The sequence below is a fragment of the Urocitellus parryii genome, chromosome 4 (assembly GCF_045843805.1).
Source record: "Urocitellus parryii isolate mUroPar1 chromosome 4, mUroPar1.hap1, whole genome shotgun sequence".
NCBI lineage: Eukaryota > Metazoa > Chordata > Mammalia > Rodentia > Sciuridae > Urocitellus > Urocitellus parryii.
The window spans coordinates 145988500-146005371 of record NC_135534.1 but is presented as its reverse complement, the minus strand read 5'-3'; the positions used below and the strand labels follow the sequence as shown (position 1 = coordinate 146005371).

Below are 16872 nucleotides of genomic sequence, written 5' to 3'. Positions count from 1 at the left end.
ATATTTATTTGTATATTAAATTAAGGACTGGGAGTTCATTCTGGATTATTCTGGTAGGCCCTAAATCCAATGAAAGTGTTCTTACAATAGAAAGAGAAGGCACATACACAGAAGAGCGGGCCATTTGAAGACAGATGGAGATGGGGTCATACCACTACAAGCCAATGAAACACCAGAAGCTAAAAGAAAGAATTCACCCCTAATGCTTTCAAAAGTACCTGGCCTCGCCAAAAGCTTGATTTCAGAATCCTAGCCTTCAGAACTGTTAAGAGAATAAAGTTCTGTTAATTGATACGAATAAGTTTGTTTTGTCCGTTTCTTCGTCTGTAAAATAGGGATAATATTCTGTTTTTTTGAAGTAGAAAAGGGATATGCAGGATTCAGACACGAGAATATTTTTAAAATGGCAAGCATTTATAGAGAGCTTTTCAAGTTCATTCACTGTCTTAAGCGTCTTGCATGTGTGATGCATTTCTATTTTATTGATTAGGAAACCAAGCCAAAAAAATTAATAATTCGCCCAGAGCCACACAGCTAGAGAATGGGGAAAAAGGGGGGGGATTACAATTCAAAGCCAACTCCTAAAATGGACATTTTGTCTATACTCGGAGCTGAACTACTCAAAAAAGATGTAAATCAACCCACTCTAAAGATTAGATATTTTAAGATTAGTTCACTGTTCTCAACAGCGTCAGATCGCGTCCTCAACAACCTGTCAGCCCTCGCGAGAATCCCGTATCTTCCCGGGTTACGGACGCGACGGGGTTAACACGTCACTTTCGGGCTCCACCGACGCGCCCTCCGCCCGACGGATCCTTTCAAGGGCCAAAACCCGTGTGTGGCGCAGCCCTAGCTCCCGGAGATGAGCTGTAACGAAGACGGACCAATAAAGAGAAGGAATTTTCGTGTTTCCCGCTAAGCTCCACCCCTTAACCCCAGCGCCCAAAGCGGAAGAATACAAAAAGCGGGCCAGGAGGCGGGGCAAGCCGAGGAACCGGAAACGACGGTCGGGAATTGACTAGGCGAGCTGCTTCTGACCCACGTGCAGGGTGAGTGTTGCCGACTCCCGAGTTCTTTTTAGGGGTAGGGGTTCACTTGCTCCGCGCTGGAGTCGGGAGGGTGTCCCTGGACGCCTAGCGAGGGCATAGGTTGCTGACCTCTTGCCCGCTGAGCATTTTTCTGTGACCCTTTTGTAGGCTGGGAGTTTGGGGATTGCAGAACTTGGAGAGGAGGGCAGGGCTACGAGCTGTCTTTCTACCACGTTACCCTGAGTGCTGATTTAGACTGAAGTAGTTTTAATTTAAAGTCGTGGCCTGTGATGTTTCCCGTCAGCCTTCCGTACCATGTTTGACAGACATCCATTCTGCATTCGATTAGTGCTGGGTGCTGAGGTTACAACCTGAATGTACCGTGACCAGTTGTAGGTGCTGAGGGATAAGGGAGTCTCAAGAAGTTATCCTTAATCCGAGAACTAAAGCAGGACTGGAGACAGCCCTTAGATCTTAGAGTACTTTAAGCAGAGGCAATTACGGTCTGTCCCTAAATGAGAGATAGAACAGTGAAACAAGATAAAGATGAGGAAGGGTGCATGAGTTTTTGCAAAGCGTTTGTCTCTATACTATTTGTATTCTTGTGTGAAGAAAACATTGGAAGCTTTGACAAACCTTGGTTTTCGTTAGAAAATGTATTTAATTTGGAAGTTCAATGAGGACATTTTTGATGTTCTGCATTTAAGAGTAGTGGTAGCAGAGAGAAATCAGGAGTTAAAGGTATTTTAACAGGGAATTTAAGAGAACTTACTAATGGATTGTGACATGGAAGGGAAAGCAAGATGTCAAGAATAATTGTAAATTTCTTGCTTGAGTTGTGGAATAGATTATGTGTCATTGGTTGAGGTAGGGGGAGAATAGGGGTGATTTGCAGTGGAAATACAGGAAATTATGTTTTGGAGGTATTATGTATAAGGTGCCTGTGAAACACATGGTCAAAATTGTCAGGTAAATAATTTGATTCACAGATTTGGAGATCAGGAAAAGTTCTTAATGGAGAAATAATTTAGGAGTCCTCAACATTGAAGTCAAGGAGATTGGATGGAATCATCTAGGGTCAAGTGTGGAGATAGTGGGGTTCACAAGGACAAAAGACTTGAGGAATGCCAATATGTAGAGTTTGGATATTAGATGTTTACCACTTTCAAAATACATTGCTGGGCCTACTGAGGGCCGTGAAGAAAAGTTAGTCAGATATCCCTCTACCTCCTGGAAATCTCTGATGCTTGGCTAAGGCAGAATTGGGCTCTCAGCCACTGGCTCCCTTAACACTTTGTATATAATTATATTGCAGCACTTTTAAATACATTGTGTATTAGTTTTTTGCTTTTTGTTCATTAGACCACACCGTGGTCCCCCTGTCCCAGTATTTTTTCAGCCCAACAGCTTTTTAGCAGTGGTTTGTAGGTATTCAGTAAGTTTCTGTAGAGGAAAAGTAGAACATCCATGAATAAATTTAAAGTGTTACATTTTGAAAAGGCCATAAAATGTGGCCATAAAATGTATCCATAGAATAAAAAGGAAAATGATAAAGGAAAGAGGGGAAACCATATGAAGAATGTATAAGTGAATGTCATTTAAGCTGGATTTGTAGGATGGGTAGGGGATTCTGTTCATAGAAAGAATTCCTTTTAAGTTCTGATCCTGAAAAAGAATTGGGAATAAGTTTGGTTCTTGTGTAGTATTGGGGGTGAATTAGAACCAAATTTTGAGTAGTTATGAATGCCAGTTTGAGACTTTTTTTCCTTGTAAGCAGTGGGAAATTTTCAAGCTATGCAAGTATTGAAATATTATGAAATCAGTGTATTAGTGGAAGATTAATCAAGAAACAGAGTGAATGCGGCAGATTGGATATAAGGGCAAAACAATATAAGCAAGAGAACAAAAGTCTAAATGGGGTAATAGAGGGAAAGAGGAAAAGGCATAATTATGAGAGACACTGGAATGTGATTGGTTATAAAGTACAACACTCAAATGTATTTTGCTATATGAAAAAAGCAAGACCCAAAAGGTTACATATTATTTGATTTCATTTGTATGACATTTTAGAAAAGACAAAACAGATGAAGGACCAATTAGTAGCAGCCAAGGAAGGGGGCAGGTGTTGATTACAGAGTGGCTGTACAGGGCACTTTTATAGAGTGATAAAACTGTTCTGTATGGTGCTGTGATGCATGGCTCTATCCATTTGTTAAAATCCCCCAGAAATGTACACTAAAAAAGTGAACTTGAGGGCTGGTGTTGTAGCTCAGTGGTAGGGCGCTTACCTTGCATGCTTGAGGCCCTGGGTTTAGTTCCCAGCACCACATAAAAATAAACAAATAAAAATAAAGATATTGTGTCAATCTACAACTAAAAAAAAAAGTGAACCTGACTATCTGGAGGGTTAACAAATCAACTGGCATTTCTGGGGTGGAATGCAGATAATGAGAAATGAATTTTATTATAAACCTATAATGTCACTGAAGACGGTGGGTGATTTAAAGACTTTAGAAAACAGTATTTATGAGGAAAAGACAAGAACTATACATCAACAGTGCAATAATTAGTATATTTTTTTAATTCATGGGATACAATTTAGGAATATTGAACCTACTTTACATTTGTATTAGGGTTGAACAAATTTATAAATAAATTATAGATCCCGGGAAGCCGACTTCTTAGAGGAAGAAGTTAAAATTGAACAATGGGGAGTACCAGAATAAAACTTCTGGTATTTGACCAGAGTTGGAAACATTACTATGAACTTTACATTATTTTAACAAATATAGAAATATAGGTATATATGAATACATGAGTTAATAAATGCATATCTATTATCCAGTTTTGTATGCTGAAAAGACCTAGAAGAAATGACCCCAGCAATGGCAAACACTTGGCAGTTAGTTCTTCGTTTTTAAATACCATTCATAATAAAAGGAACCAGAATTCAATGGAGAAATGGCTACTTTCAAGAAGGACAAAGAAAATATGAGTCTATAGCAAGTGCCAGGAAATAAAGACAGGCTTAAAAAGAAAAGGAAAGACAGACCATATTAGAAGGATAGAAGCAACCTGTAATACTTCCCATTGGCCAAAGCTGCAGCTATTTTTGAGCAATAAAATAATGTTGATATTGTGTTATACCTAAGGAATAGAATAAGTATCAGAGACCATATTGATACGAATAAATAAGTAGCCGGGCGTGGTGGTACATGCATGTATAATCCCAGCAGCTTGGGAGGCTGAGACAGGAGGATAGCAAATTCAGTCAGCCTCAGCAAGGTGAGTTGCTAAGTAACTCAGTGAGACTCTGTCTCTAAATAAAATACAAAATAGGGCTGGGGATGTGGTTCAGTGGTCAAGTGCCCCTGCGTACCAATAAATAAATAGATGAAAAAGATAGGACAAGTCTTCTCTTTAGGAGAATTTGAATTAATGAGGAAAACTAAAATTAGTGGACAAAACTTTAAGAAGACACAGATATTTGTATAGTTTCAAATATCTTGCCCCAAATTTTAGTTGCTGTAGTAGTTTAACATATGTCTATAAATTCTTTGCTATTCCTCTCTCGGAACTGGAGCTTAATTTCCTTCTCTTTAAGTTTGAGCTAGATGTAATGGCTTCTAATAGAGTAAAGAAAGTGAAAGATAGTTAACCTTAAAGAAATTTGGCAAACACTACTTGACAAAGTGGTCAAGGTTAACATGATCACTAATAAGTCATATTGATGTCTTGTGCCTCTTGTTATGGTTCTATGAAGAGAGTACTTCTTTGTGAGGCTGAGGCAGGAGGATCACCAGGTTTAAGTCCAGGTTTAGACTGTTTCAAAAAAAGGGTTGAAGAAGAAGCTTAGTGGTAGAACATTTGCTTTGGGTTCAATCCCCAATACTGGAGGTTGAGAGGGGATCAGTAAACTCGGCCTAATCATTAGAAATCATCAGTCAAACCCGAATGAGGCGTATTTTGCAGAATACTAAAGGAGACATTATGGCTAAATTTAGTGTATCCTGGAACAGGATATTACAGAAAAATGGTGGAATACATAATTAGTAGTGTTTAGCTTAATTAGTAGTGTTAATGTTAATTTCTTAGTTTTGATAAATCATCACAGTAAAAAAAATGTTAATTTAAGGTAAGCTGGGCAAATGATAAGTGGGAACTCTTTTCAACTCTCTGTAAAACTATAATTATTTAAAAATACAAATTAAAACAATACACAGGGAAAATGTGTAATGAATTTTTGGAAAACCACATGCACTTAAGAGCTAAGAAATGCTGGTATGGGTATGATGGTGATAGCCAAGTGATAGTGACCCTGCAGTTCTACATGCCCTGAGGAAGCTCTATAAATCAGGAGCCATCCATGTTTTTAGAATCTTATTTGTAAAATTTAGATTAGAACAGCATCTTCTACTCTTGGAACTAGAGCATTCCCTGGAAACCTACTGTTCCCTTAAGATGGCTCCAAGAAAAAGCGGTTCAAATAGATTTGGAAAATGCTACATACTTTAGCTTTTACGTGAACATGGATAGTATGTTACCAAATTAAAGAATCTGAAAAGCCTTTTCTTTTAGCTTTTATGTGAACATGGATAGTATGTTACCAAATTAAAGAATCTGAAAAGCCTTTTCTTACAGACTTAATGTTTCTCAAATATATTTCAATCCAGAATGCATTTTTCTTACACTATCAGTATCTTGAGAAATTAGTTCTTGATATTACAGGAACCTTCTCCTGTGCACTGTGAGATTTCCTTCACATGTTATCTGTTGGACATATTCTTTTAAATGAAACATTAATAAATATTTTAACATAATCTTATTTTGGAGTTCACTGTAAGTTACTTAGGTGCCTCTAAAACAATCTCAAACATTGGTCAGTAACCTTTATTTTAACTACATTGGAACATAGAGATCTTTCAGAGAATCATTTATTTTCTTTCATTATATTTGGATATGTGAAAAATACAGCCTGTTGTTTTTTCCTAAAGGTTAGAGACTAAAAAATCAAATGGTAATATTGCCAATAATTCATCACAAGTCTTCTCAGGTTATAAAATGCAGGTTATATTTAATGTTCTGTTTTTAACCAGTGCTGTTGCTAAATGTTGCTTGCAGATACATAACACAATAGCCAGGGTGTGTATTTTTAGTCTTTATGTTGGTATCTTGTTGGTTGGTTGGTTTTGGTACTGGATACAGGGTCTTAAGTTGCTCGGGGTCTTGTTAAATTGCACAGGCTGACCTTAAACTTGTGATTATCTTGCTTCAGCTTCCAGAGTCACTGGGATTATAGGCATGCACCACTACTCCTGGCCTTTTGGTCATTTTTAAAGTCTTCGAAACAGTGATTGTGTAATTGCTAGACTTGTGTGGGTACCTGTGCTTTACCTGGGTGATATTTATACTACATCTGAACTCAAGGACTAAATATGGCTATTACTACTTAAACGACTTTTATTTGATTATAAGCAATTCAGTGATTCATTCTGGTTTTTGTCTTCCAGAGTTGCTATGATGGAAGTCAAAAGGGAAAAAAAATTCACAGGAAAGGGTACAAAGTCATTGCAAGGAAAAAACAGATTTCATAAAACCAGAGGTAAGATAGCTGTACCAAAACATCCTTCTCATGTGGTTGTTTTGGCCAATATAATTGAAGGGATGGAAGGATATGTAGCAGATTCCAATCTGCATTCATATACTAGAATTAGCATTGAAATAGGAAGACATGGGTGTTATTGTTTATGAGTTAGCATGTTTCTCACGAAATTTAGAAATTATAAAATTGCAAGAATAATTGAGGAGTGCTTTACTCTTGAAAGACCCCTTCTCTCAGCTATTGTTGCTGTTGCTTCATTTTATGCACACGCGTTCACTATATATTTTATTTTAATGTTTGGTAAATTGAGGTTGGTTAATATGTACTGTTGACTAACCAAATACTTGAAGCTTCAGAATTGTGAATTGTGATGTCTTTCTTCTTCCATCAGGTGTCAGTATTGGGAAATAGAAAAGGGCTGTGAACTTAATGTTTGCTGAGAAGTCTTTTATTTCCTTGTAACAGTCTTAAGGTGTAGCTGTTGCTATTTGCATTTCACTTGATTGGTACTTAATTTGCAGGCTTTTTGATTCCATATTTGTATCGAATGATTTTATTATAGGTTTTAAGATTATTTTCCTCAGTGGAAATTAGAAATTTGAGAAATTGACATTTTAAATTTTTTATTTATATGCTCTCTAAATTTCAAGCATGTTAATTTTATTCTTAGACACCTGTTATATCATTGTACTATTGAAAATTATCTATAAAGATGAACACTAAGAAATATAACAAACCAACAGCAGTGGTTATCTCTCGGTAGTAGAAGTATAGATGGTTCTGATTGTACATTTCTCTACTTCCTAGGTTTTGTATCAAGAACTTATATGATGATTTTATAATCAGAGAATGAAGTTTTCACATTTTGATTTGATTATTTAAATCCTACTCTATTCAGAAGAGTAAATGTATATAAATGTATACTTGTGAGTAGGACAATTATGTTCCACTAGAGAGCATATAATTCTTTGTAGCAGATATAATACAGTAGATAAAAGAAATCTTGTCCTAGAATAATTAAGGTAATAATTATTTGTTGTCACCACTAGATTCTAGTTCTTCAAAGGCATTCCCCCAAAAAGTTAAGGATAGTGGACCTAAAATCACATCTAAGAACTTTGAGAAAAGTGCTACAAAACCTGGGAAAAAGGGTGTGAAACAATTCAAGAATAAACAACAAGGGGACAAAGGACCGAAGAACAAATTTCAGCAGGCAAATAAATTCAACAAAAAGAGAAAATTCCAGCCAGACAATAAAAGTGATGGTAAGCACCATTTCCTCTAGCAGTCCTTTTTACTTTCTTTCTTTTTTTTTTTTTTGGGGGGGGGGAGGTGCTGGGCATTTAACCCAGGGATGCTTTACCACTGAGCTGCATCACCAGCTCTTTGAGTTTTATTTTGAGACAGGTTCTCACTAAGTTGCTGAGGGCCCTCTAGGTTATTGAGACTTGCTCAAACTTGTGATCCTCCAGTCTCATCCTCCCAAGTCGCTGGGATTGTAGGCATGCATCACCACACCCAGCATCTAGCATAATCTTTGCAGAGTCTTTCCTTGCCAGAGGTAGCATCTGGACCATTGTGCACAGGGACTCTGGACAAGTTCTAGAGACCTTACTTCTTGCTCCTTAAGTGGAACCTTAAATAAAACATTCCTTTCTGTAGGCCAAAATTATTTTTTTAATTCATTTATTCATTCAACAAATATTTTGAGTTTTCTATCTTTGTGCTAGGAGGTGGAGCAGAATGATCACCATCATCAGTAAAGATTCCCAACTAATCAAAAAAATTGGTCTTTAAGAACCAGTTGTGTCCTAGCTACGTGTCATCCTTGGCAAAAAGGCCTTGGTAAACAAGGGATTTATAGACTCTGCCCTTACAGAGCTTAGCCCAGTCTAATACAGTCAACCCATTAGATGGCCCAAGTCTAGTCGCAACTTCAGAGAGGGTGTAGTGCACACATGACATGATTTTAATTGGTTTAGGACGAGATGTTCATTGTAGAAGTGTTGACAGGGCTTCTGTTTGTCATTAAAACAGACTACTAGTTTTTTCCTCACTATTTTCAAGGGATTATTTCTGACCCAGGGCTTTGCTCTTTGTTGTACAACATGCCCATATTGTGCATTGTCCTGTGCTGGTTACATGTACAGACACACATATACCTTCTTTGCACTTTATGAGAATTTCTCTGGTGCATTTTAGTCTTTTTTTCTCTAACACAAAATATATTCTAAAACTGCTTATTTTCTGTGAGCTGCCTTTTCAGGTCAGTTCTCTTATCTTTGGACTTTGCTATTTATTCCCAAGGGCTGCTCATTAGAGAGACAGTTGCCTTAAGACAGGGAGGTGAGAAAGAAGAAGTGGAAGGAAATTTTATTGTTTCTCATCAGGCCTGCAGGTTCCTTTCCCACTCCAGCCTCTTTCTTTTCTGTTTACCTTTCTTTGCATCTCCTCCACTCCCCATAGTTCCTGTTCCATCTTCTTTTTTCTTTTTCCTTCTCTTTCCTAGCCTGGGTAGTAAGTCTGAAATCTTCCTCTCCTTAATAAAGTTCTTGATACATGCATTTGAAATATATATACATTCATTCTGATTAAGGTCTTGCTGTGCTATGGCCCTGTTTGAGAGACATATTCTTAACGTCTTAAAATGAAGTTCTTGATTTTATTTTCTCATATTTTTATATGAATAATAGAGATATGGGGTACTAGACATTTTCAGAATTTGTATATCTGTTGAAAACCCAGCATGGCATGTCAAGAGTACCCAAATGTTTGTGAAATTAAATTAGTAATTATCAGTAATTATCCTACTGTGTAGTACATGATGCCTTACTGTTAATTGTAAATATGCTTTCCATTGCCGCTAATCTTCCATTACCAGACAGGGAATAAACAAATAGTAAAGGAAGTAATTAAATACATTGTAGTATTTAATTGTATATAATCATTGAAAGTTAGGTTTTTGATGAATATTTAGTTTCATTGAAAAGTGCTGAGAGTATAATGTTAAAACAAAGATTATGAATATTTAAAGATTTATTTAAACCATACATGGGAAAGGGGCAAGAAAGAATAAGCTGTTGTTTTACCTAGATTTTTAGCATTGCTGGGGATTTTTTTTTCATTTTCCAGATTTTTGAAATGAGTATATCAGAGAAAGATATTTATAATAACTAATTTCCAAAGTCTTATCTGTAGGATTTTCATGTAAATGATACCCATTTTGTTAAGATTTTTTTTTTTGTTTAGCCTTATTGAATTTTTGGTTCAATTGATAAGATACTCAAATTTTGAAGACCAAAGAAAAATCATCATAGAAAGAAAATTAAATTCAACATTTATAGCATCATTCTGTTTGTAGAAAAAGAAATTTTGATTATGCATTGTAATAAGTAAAAAGCAGTGAAGAGTTGTCTCTGGATTTGAATACTGTTTCTACCACTATGGTTGAATGGCCTTGGACACATAACATAATTAACTTTCTAAACCCTTTGTTTCCCCAACACAGAAGAATGGGTATGGGGATAATAATTGTACCCATCTGGCAGTAGTGTTTTAAGAATTATGTTGACTTAATAAGCATTTGTACTCAGAAGAGAGGTTGTTTGTATCACTGGGGATTGAACACATAGCCTCACATACACTAGGTAAGCACTCTACCACTAATCTACATCCCCAGCCCTTGAACTGTGAATTTTTTAGGTTTTTTCCTGTTTTATTTTGGACTAATTGTTTTTATTGTACTAATTTTGTTTCATGGAAGCAATGTGTTCTCATTATAAAGTCCAATGACATTAATGTTTTAAAGTAGAATTTTATTTTACAGTCAAAAAAAGATGCTAAAATTTACCAATTGTTTTTATAATCTTTTTAATATCCTTTTTTTTTCTCACCAGGTACCCTATTAAGAATCAATAAAAAGCTATTAAATGACTGGTTTTAAACACATTTAAATTATATAAACTGATCGATAAATGCAGCAATGATTAAATAAATAAATAAGTAAACAAATAAATATTTCCCCCTTCTAGCTTCCATAATGAGTATCATCCTGATTAATGATTGTCCTTTGTATCTAAATTGTATTTGTTTGTGGTACTCAGAATGTTAAATGTAATTGAAAATAATTTCTATAACATCTAGAATCAGCAACTAAGAAACCTAAATGGGATGACTTCAAAAAGAAGAAGAAAGAACTGAAGCAGAGCAGGCAGCTCAGTGACAAAACCAACTATGATATTGTTGTTCGAGCAAAGCAGATTTGGGAGATCTTAAGAAGGTAATGTACCTAATAGCATCCTCATTAGTCCCTTTGATACTATATGGAGAAGTAACAACATGCCTTATAATTAGAAATGTCCTAAAATAAATGATGTAACACTTATGTTATTTGGGAGTACTTGTAACATTCCAGTAGGAGGCATCAGTGTTTGGGTGTCTGCTTATGCAGAAGTGTGTGGAGTCTCCATTGTTTAATTTTTTGACATTAGGACAGTGTCAGATACGTTTATGGGAATATATGAGAGTCAAAATGGATTTGACATCTTTCCTTGGATTTCTGAGAAATGAAGGATACTTTCTTATTGGCTAGGTTTTGAGATACTTAAGTATTTGGTATCATAGACTTATTATTTTCTTCCCTTCTAAAAGTTCTGGTTGTTAAGATTTAGATTGATCCATAAAATTATACCTTGTGAGATGAGTTTCTGCCTCTGAGAAAATTACTTTTGTCTGACTGCTCTGGAATGGTAATTTTAATGTCAGAGGTTTGCTGCCTTCAAATAGAAAATTACTTTAAACCTGATGAATGTATATTCGTATGGTGTTTAATTCTATTTTTTTTTAACTTTTTTTTTTTTTAAGAGAGAGAGAGAGAGAGAGAGAGAGAATTTTTTAATATTTATTTTTTAGTTCTCGGCGGACACAACATCTTTGTTGGTATATGGTGCTGAGGATCGAACCCGGGCCGCACGCATGCCAGGCGAACGCGCTACCGCTGAGCAACATCCCCAGCCCTGGTGTTTAATTCTATATGTTTAAAATAAGTTCTTCATTTAACTGTGTGTTCTCCCTCTTCTCATTTATAGAAAAGATTGTGACAAAGAAAAAAGAGTAAAGTTGATGAGTGACTTGCAGAAGTTGATCCAAGGGAAAATTAAAACTGTAAGTAGTGCGTGCTCATGCATGCAATTTTAAGCCATCAGAGTTGTCTCACTCTTAGGGAAGGGCAGTTAACCATTCATTACAGGGGAACTTTTCATTGTTTCCAGTTTATTTGGCTAAAAATTTCAACTGTCTTTCATAACACTGGCTAAATAAGAATTAATACAGGTTGCATAGCTCTTATCTGCAATGCTTAGAACCAGAATAATTTTGGATTAATTTTTTTCATATTTTGGAATTTGCATATACATAAGAAGATATCTTGGTGATGGAATCCAAGTCTGAATACGGAATTCATTTATGTTTCATTAGACACTTTATATACACATAGCCCAAAGGTAATTTCATGTAATATTTTTAGTGAGCCTGTGTTAATTGCAACCCATTGTCACTTGGGGTCTAAGTATTTTTATATTGTTGCTCTTCAATCCTGTTTTGTAATAAAATTCCATTGATTCTTAGATTATAAGGCAATATATTTCAATAATTTGAGGGGAGACTGAAGGGATAGTCTTTGCCAACCCATATGCATAGGTCTAACATGCTACATTACAGCATGAGGAAATGTTTTGAAATGTCTAGTCTTCAGCTGTTTCTTTCTTATTAATTCTGTAAGATCCATAGGATGGAATAGCCAGCCCCTCAGCTTTGTCTGTAGTCTTTTATCCTTAGTTTATAAATATTTTATACTCAGAATTCTTTGTCAAATACCCTTAAGTCATTGTAGCATGGTAATGTACTTGGGAGTTAGTCTGGTGCTCAAATTCCACCTCTGTTCATTGAACCATTTGTACCTTTGGACAGTAATAATAACCTATTTATCTATTATTTACTATGAGGAATTGTGCTAATGTATGCACACATTGTTTCATTTAACTTAGCCATTATTCCTTTTGTACATTTGATACATATGGGTCTCAAAGTAGTTAAGTTTTTTCCCCAAGGTCACAGGGGTGGGTAGCAAGTTCCTTAACTTCTTGTAACCTTACCTTTCTCATTATAAAGTAGGAACAGCAGCTCATTCTTAAATTGCTTTGAGATCTAAATAAGAAAATATTATTAAAGCATTTGTATAGGTCAGATAGTAGATACTCAGTATATATAGTAAGGTAAACAACTTTATTTTTAAAAACAAGGTTTATTGTAAACAACTTTATTTTTAAAAACGAGGTTTATTAAAGATGTCTAAAATCTACCTTAAAGAAATTTTAAAATCTCTTGTCTATGTTGGAGATGTATCTCCATTGTTTAATTTTTTGACATTAAAAATTTTGATAGACAAAGTAAACAACACTTTGAAAATAGATTACTAATGTAGCATATTCAAAACAGTCTTGCATGACTGGTGTTTTGTGGATGTTATTGTGGAAAATTGATCAATGAATTCTTTAATGGCAATCTAATGTAGCCAATACCTGTAAGAAGGAATGGTTTGGAGAATGTGAAAATAGGATTAATTTTATAATGTGATTGCCTAAATGTAGCAATGTTTTTACATCTTTTTATTTAGCAACACTTTTATATTGATCTTATATATCTACTTTTGGTTCCCAAAGCCAAACATTCTTAGATCACTTATGTAAAAATCATAAAATAGTAAAGTTTTTATACTGGAATATCCCTCTTTTAGGGAAGGTAACTGTCAGAAAAACAAAAACTATAATCTATATAATCCTTAGATGATTTTTATTTGGTGTAGATTTAATTATAATGTTAGGCATATTGCAAAATGGGTTAACTTATCATTGCCTCAGTTTCATTATTAATTATACTTATCAAGTACAATAGGCAACAAAACCTCAAATGATATTTTGCATAATTAAAATAAGTTTTTTTTCTCCCAAATAGTCAAAAATTTGATTTAATCTGTGAATATGCTACTTTTTTCTAACAAGGAATTTTCAAAGAGGTAGCAACAAAACAAATAATAAGAAAGAAATACAACTCTTCAGAGAGAATTAGTCTAAAGACTCCAACTGTTTTTCTTGCAGATTGCTTTTGCACATGATTCAACTCGTGTGATCCAGTGTTACATTCAGCATGGTAATGAAGAACAGAGAAAACAGGCCTTTGAAGAATTACGAGGTACTGGCTGTATATTGAAGTTGTTGTCATTGTAAATAACTCACTTGTTTTCTCTTGGAATATCTAAGACTCCTAGAAAATAATTCTGTGGAGGTACCCTCTATAGTATCATTGTTGTTTTTATTTGTTCTTTGCCTGAGACAAACAGTTGTAGTCATAGAATTGTGCATTTATTTAGCTTTTCCCCTTGTTTTTGGAAAACTGAAATGAGGATATCAAATCATTATAGGATATTTTGTTTTTCAGGTGACTTGGTTGAATTAAGTAAAGCTAAATATTCCAGAAATATTGTTAAGAAATTTCTCATGTATGGGTAAGTTGTGTTATTTATAAAATACATTTTTTTCTTATTTTTTACTGTGCTCAAGTGTTACTTATGAAGTCTGTGGTCATATTAATAGCCCTCCACAAATGCCTTTGAAGTTTTACAGGTATACCACCTTAAAAACAGTTATTGAAATTAATGAGATTTTGGTATTGCTGTTCCTATTCTTAAGAGACTATTTTTGTGTCTTGAAGCTCCATTAGAAATGGAATAATTAACTTGTAATTAATCAGCAGTATTTAAAGGGTAGAAAGTTGGAGCAGCAGATGAGTAAACTCTTGAAATAGGATAAGTGGGTTAGAAAATGTCAAGATAGGATTTCCTAAATTTAGGTGGAATTAGTGTTTGTCTTGGCCAATCATTTTGGGTGTAATAATGTCCCAGAATGTGGTGACCAACAAGAAAAAAAATGTAACATGACAAATGTATTCCTGACTGATTATTAGCAGCTTAATTGTATTAGGATAAGTCCTGTTTTTTTTAAAAGAGAATCCTAGAATATGTTTTATTCCTATCTTTCTGCATCTTTGACTTACTGCTTCTTTTTTCCCCTACCCTACTTTTTTTCAAGTTCAACAATTTAATAGGAACTGGCATTTATTGGGCACTTACAATGTGCTGCTCACAGGGCTTGATGCTTCTTAGTTCATTTAATCCTCACAGCAGCATCATTTCACCTATATGAATGGAAAGGCTGAGGTTAAAGAGTTTGTTCAGGGTCTTTTGAGCCAGGTGTCAGTCCTAGAAAGTCTGGTTACTAAATCACTTAAAAGCCTGAAGTAGAAATACAAGGCAATTAGATTTTCCTGCTCATAATCTTTTTCTTTATTTTTAATGAGGTCCCCCCCCCCAACACACACACATACATAGAGTGATTAGTCAGCCTCAGGAGAAGTAGATTGTATTTTATTGTCATCTAGATTTTTCCTTTTATCTCATACACACACACACACACATTATTTTTTTCCCCATGATTTTTAGGAGTAAACCGCAGATTGCCGAGATAATCAGAAGTTTTAAAGGCCATGTGAGAAAGATGCTGCGTCACGCAGAAGCATCTGCTATTGTGGAGTATGCATACAATGACAAAGCCATTTTGGAGCAGCGGAACATGCTGACTGAGGAACTTTATGGAAATACATTTCAGCTTTATAAGGTGATGTTTCCATAAGGCTTTTTCTTGTGTTTATTTGTTCTGTATGTTGTCCTTAACTTCTAGTGCCTTGTTTTCAGAAGGCATTTTTACTTTGGATGCTCCTTTAATAGACTGTCTCTTTTCTTGTAGATGATTTTGTCTCTAATATAGTGGGCAAGTGATCACACTTAAATTTTTTTCTTCCAGATGTTATCTTTAAATCTCCTTCAAATGAAACGACTTTTGTTGCTCTATTCCTAATGCTCTGTGTGTAATGCTTAATTAAGTACTTTCATTTCTGAATCAGACTGAGGTCAAAGATTCTTAGTAGTTAGCAAAGCTTTAGAACCACTCTCTATCCAGCTCTGGCTGAAGGGCATTGGACTCTTCTGTTATTGCTTTCTCCCACCTTTCTTCATGATGTTGCATTACCCTTCTCCAGATGGTCTAGAGAAGTGGGGGAGTAGAGACAGTCCACTTTGAATAGAGTGCAGGGACTGAATCCAAGACTGGGACAGCTAGAAGGTCTGTTGTAAACCATGGGACATTAATGTATGTTTATCTGAGGGATATGGATTGATTACTGGTTTCCCTGCATTAGGCAATTATGTTCCTGAGTTGAACTTATTGTTGTTTTACTTTTGTAATACCTCACTTTAGGACTATGCAGCTGCTAAAAAAAACAGGACAGCAAGATTTGTGATCTACTTGATTTTGTGGTTAGCTATGTTAGGTCTTAGCAAGTGTCTGTTGGCTGGTTGGCATGATTGATGGTTTAACGTGGCTCTTTGTATCTGTGGGTTCTGCATCCGAGTAGTGAACCAGTCACAGAATGAAAATATTTTTCAAATGATGCATCTATACTAGATATACATAGATATTTTCCTTGTCATTATTCCCTAAACAATTGTAACAACCATTCATACAGCATTTACATTTTACATTGTATTAGGAATTATAAGTAATCTGAAGATGATTTAAAGTATATAGGGATCCTCAAGGGTATTTATGTATTTTTATTTATATATATATTTATATATAAAATATTACTACGTATACATACGTGGGGGAGGGTTATAAACAAATACTATGCCATTTCATGAGATTTGAGCATCCTCAGTGTTTTGTGTCCACAGGGGTTTCTAGACCAATTCCTTATGGATACCAAAGATGACTAGACATCTGTACATCTGTACAGTCTCAGAATCAGATCAAGAATTATTCCATGAGTGTGTATACAGTAAAGCTTGAGTTATGCACATATGGAACACCTTACATTTACTTTAAATTTATTGAAAATAGCTATAATTGTTTTTTTTGTTTGAAATGAAGAAACATTAATTTCAGAGGGGTTTGACTTTTCTTTTGTTACAGTCAGCGGATCACCCAACTCTGGACAAAGTATTGGAGGTACAGCCAGAAAAATTAGAGCTTATTATGGATGAAATGAAACAGATTCTAACTCCAATGGCCCAAAAGTAAGAAAGATGTTTTGTATTTTCTTAATACATTTGAAAAAGATATTTGAAGGAGG

The 16872-nt window shown here is 35.1% G+C and overlaps 1 protein-coding gene across 1 annotated transcript in view; it reads left to right on the top strand.

The window, feature by feature from the left end:
* The first annotated feature begins 1000 nt into the window (after positions 1-1000).
* Positions 1001-16872, top strand: part of Pum3 (pumilio RNA binding family member 3) — a 37069-nt gene continuing 21197 nt past the window's right edge. Inside the window, exons 1-9 of the mRNA XM_026406472.2 lie at positions 1001-1049; positions 6539-6630; positions 7680-7895; positions 10774-10909; positions 11718-11793; positions 13785-13878; positions 14125-14191; positions 15185-15359; positions 16713-16816. Coding sequence (XP_026262257.1) covers positions 6546-6630; positions 7680-7895; positions 10774-10909; positions 11718-11793; positions 13785-13878; positions 14125-14191; positions 15185-15359; positions 16713-16816 — 953 coding nt within the window. The 5' untranslated portion in view covers positions 1001-1049; positions 6539-6545. The remainder of the gene's footprint in view (positions 1050-6538; positions 6631-7679; positions 7896-10773; positions 10910-11717; positions 11794-13784; positions 13879-14124; positions 14192-15184; positions 15360-16712; positions 16817-16872) is intronic.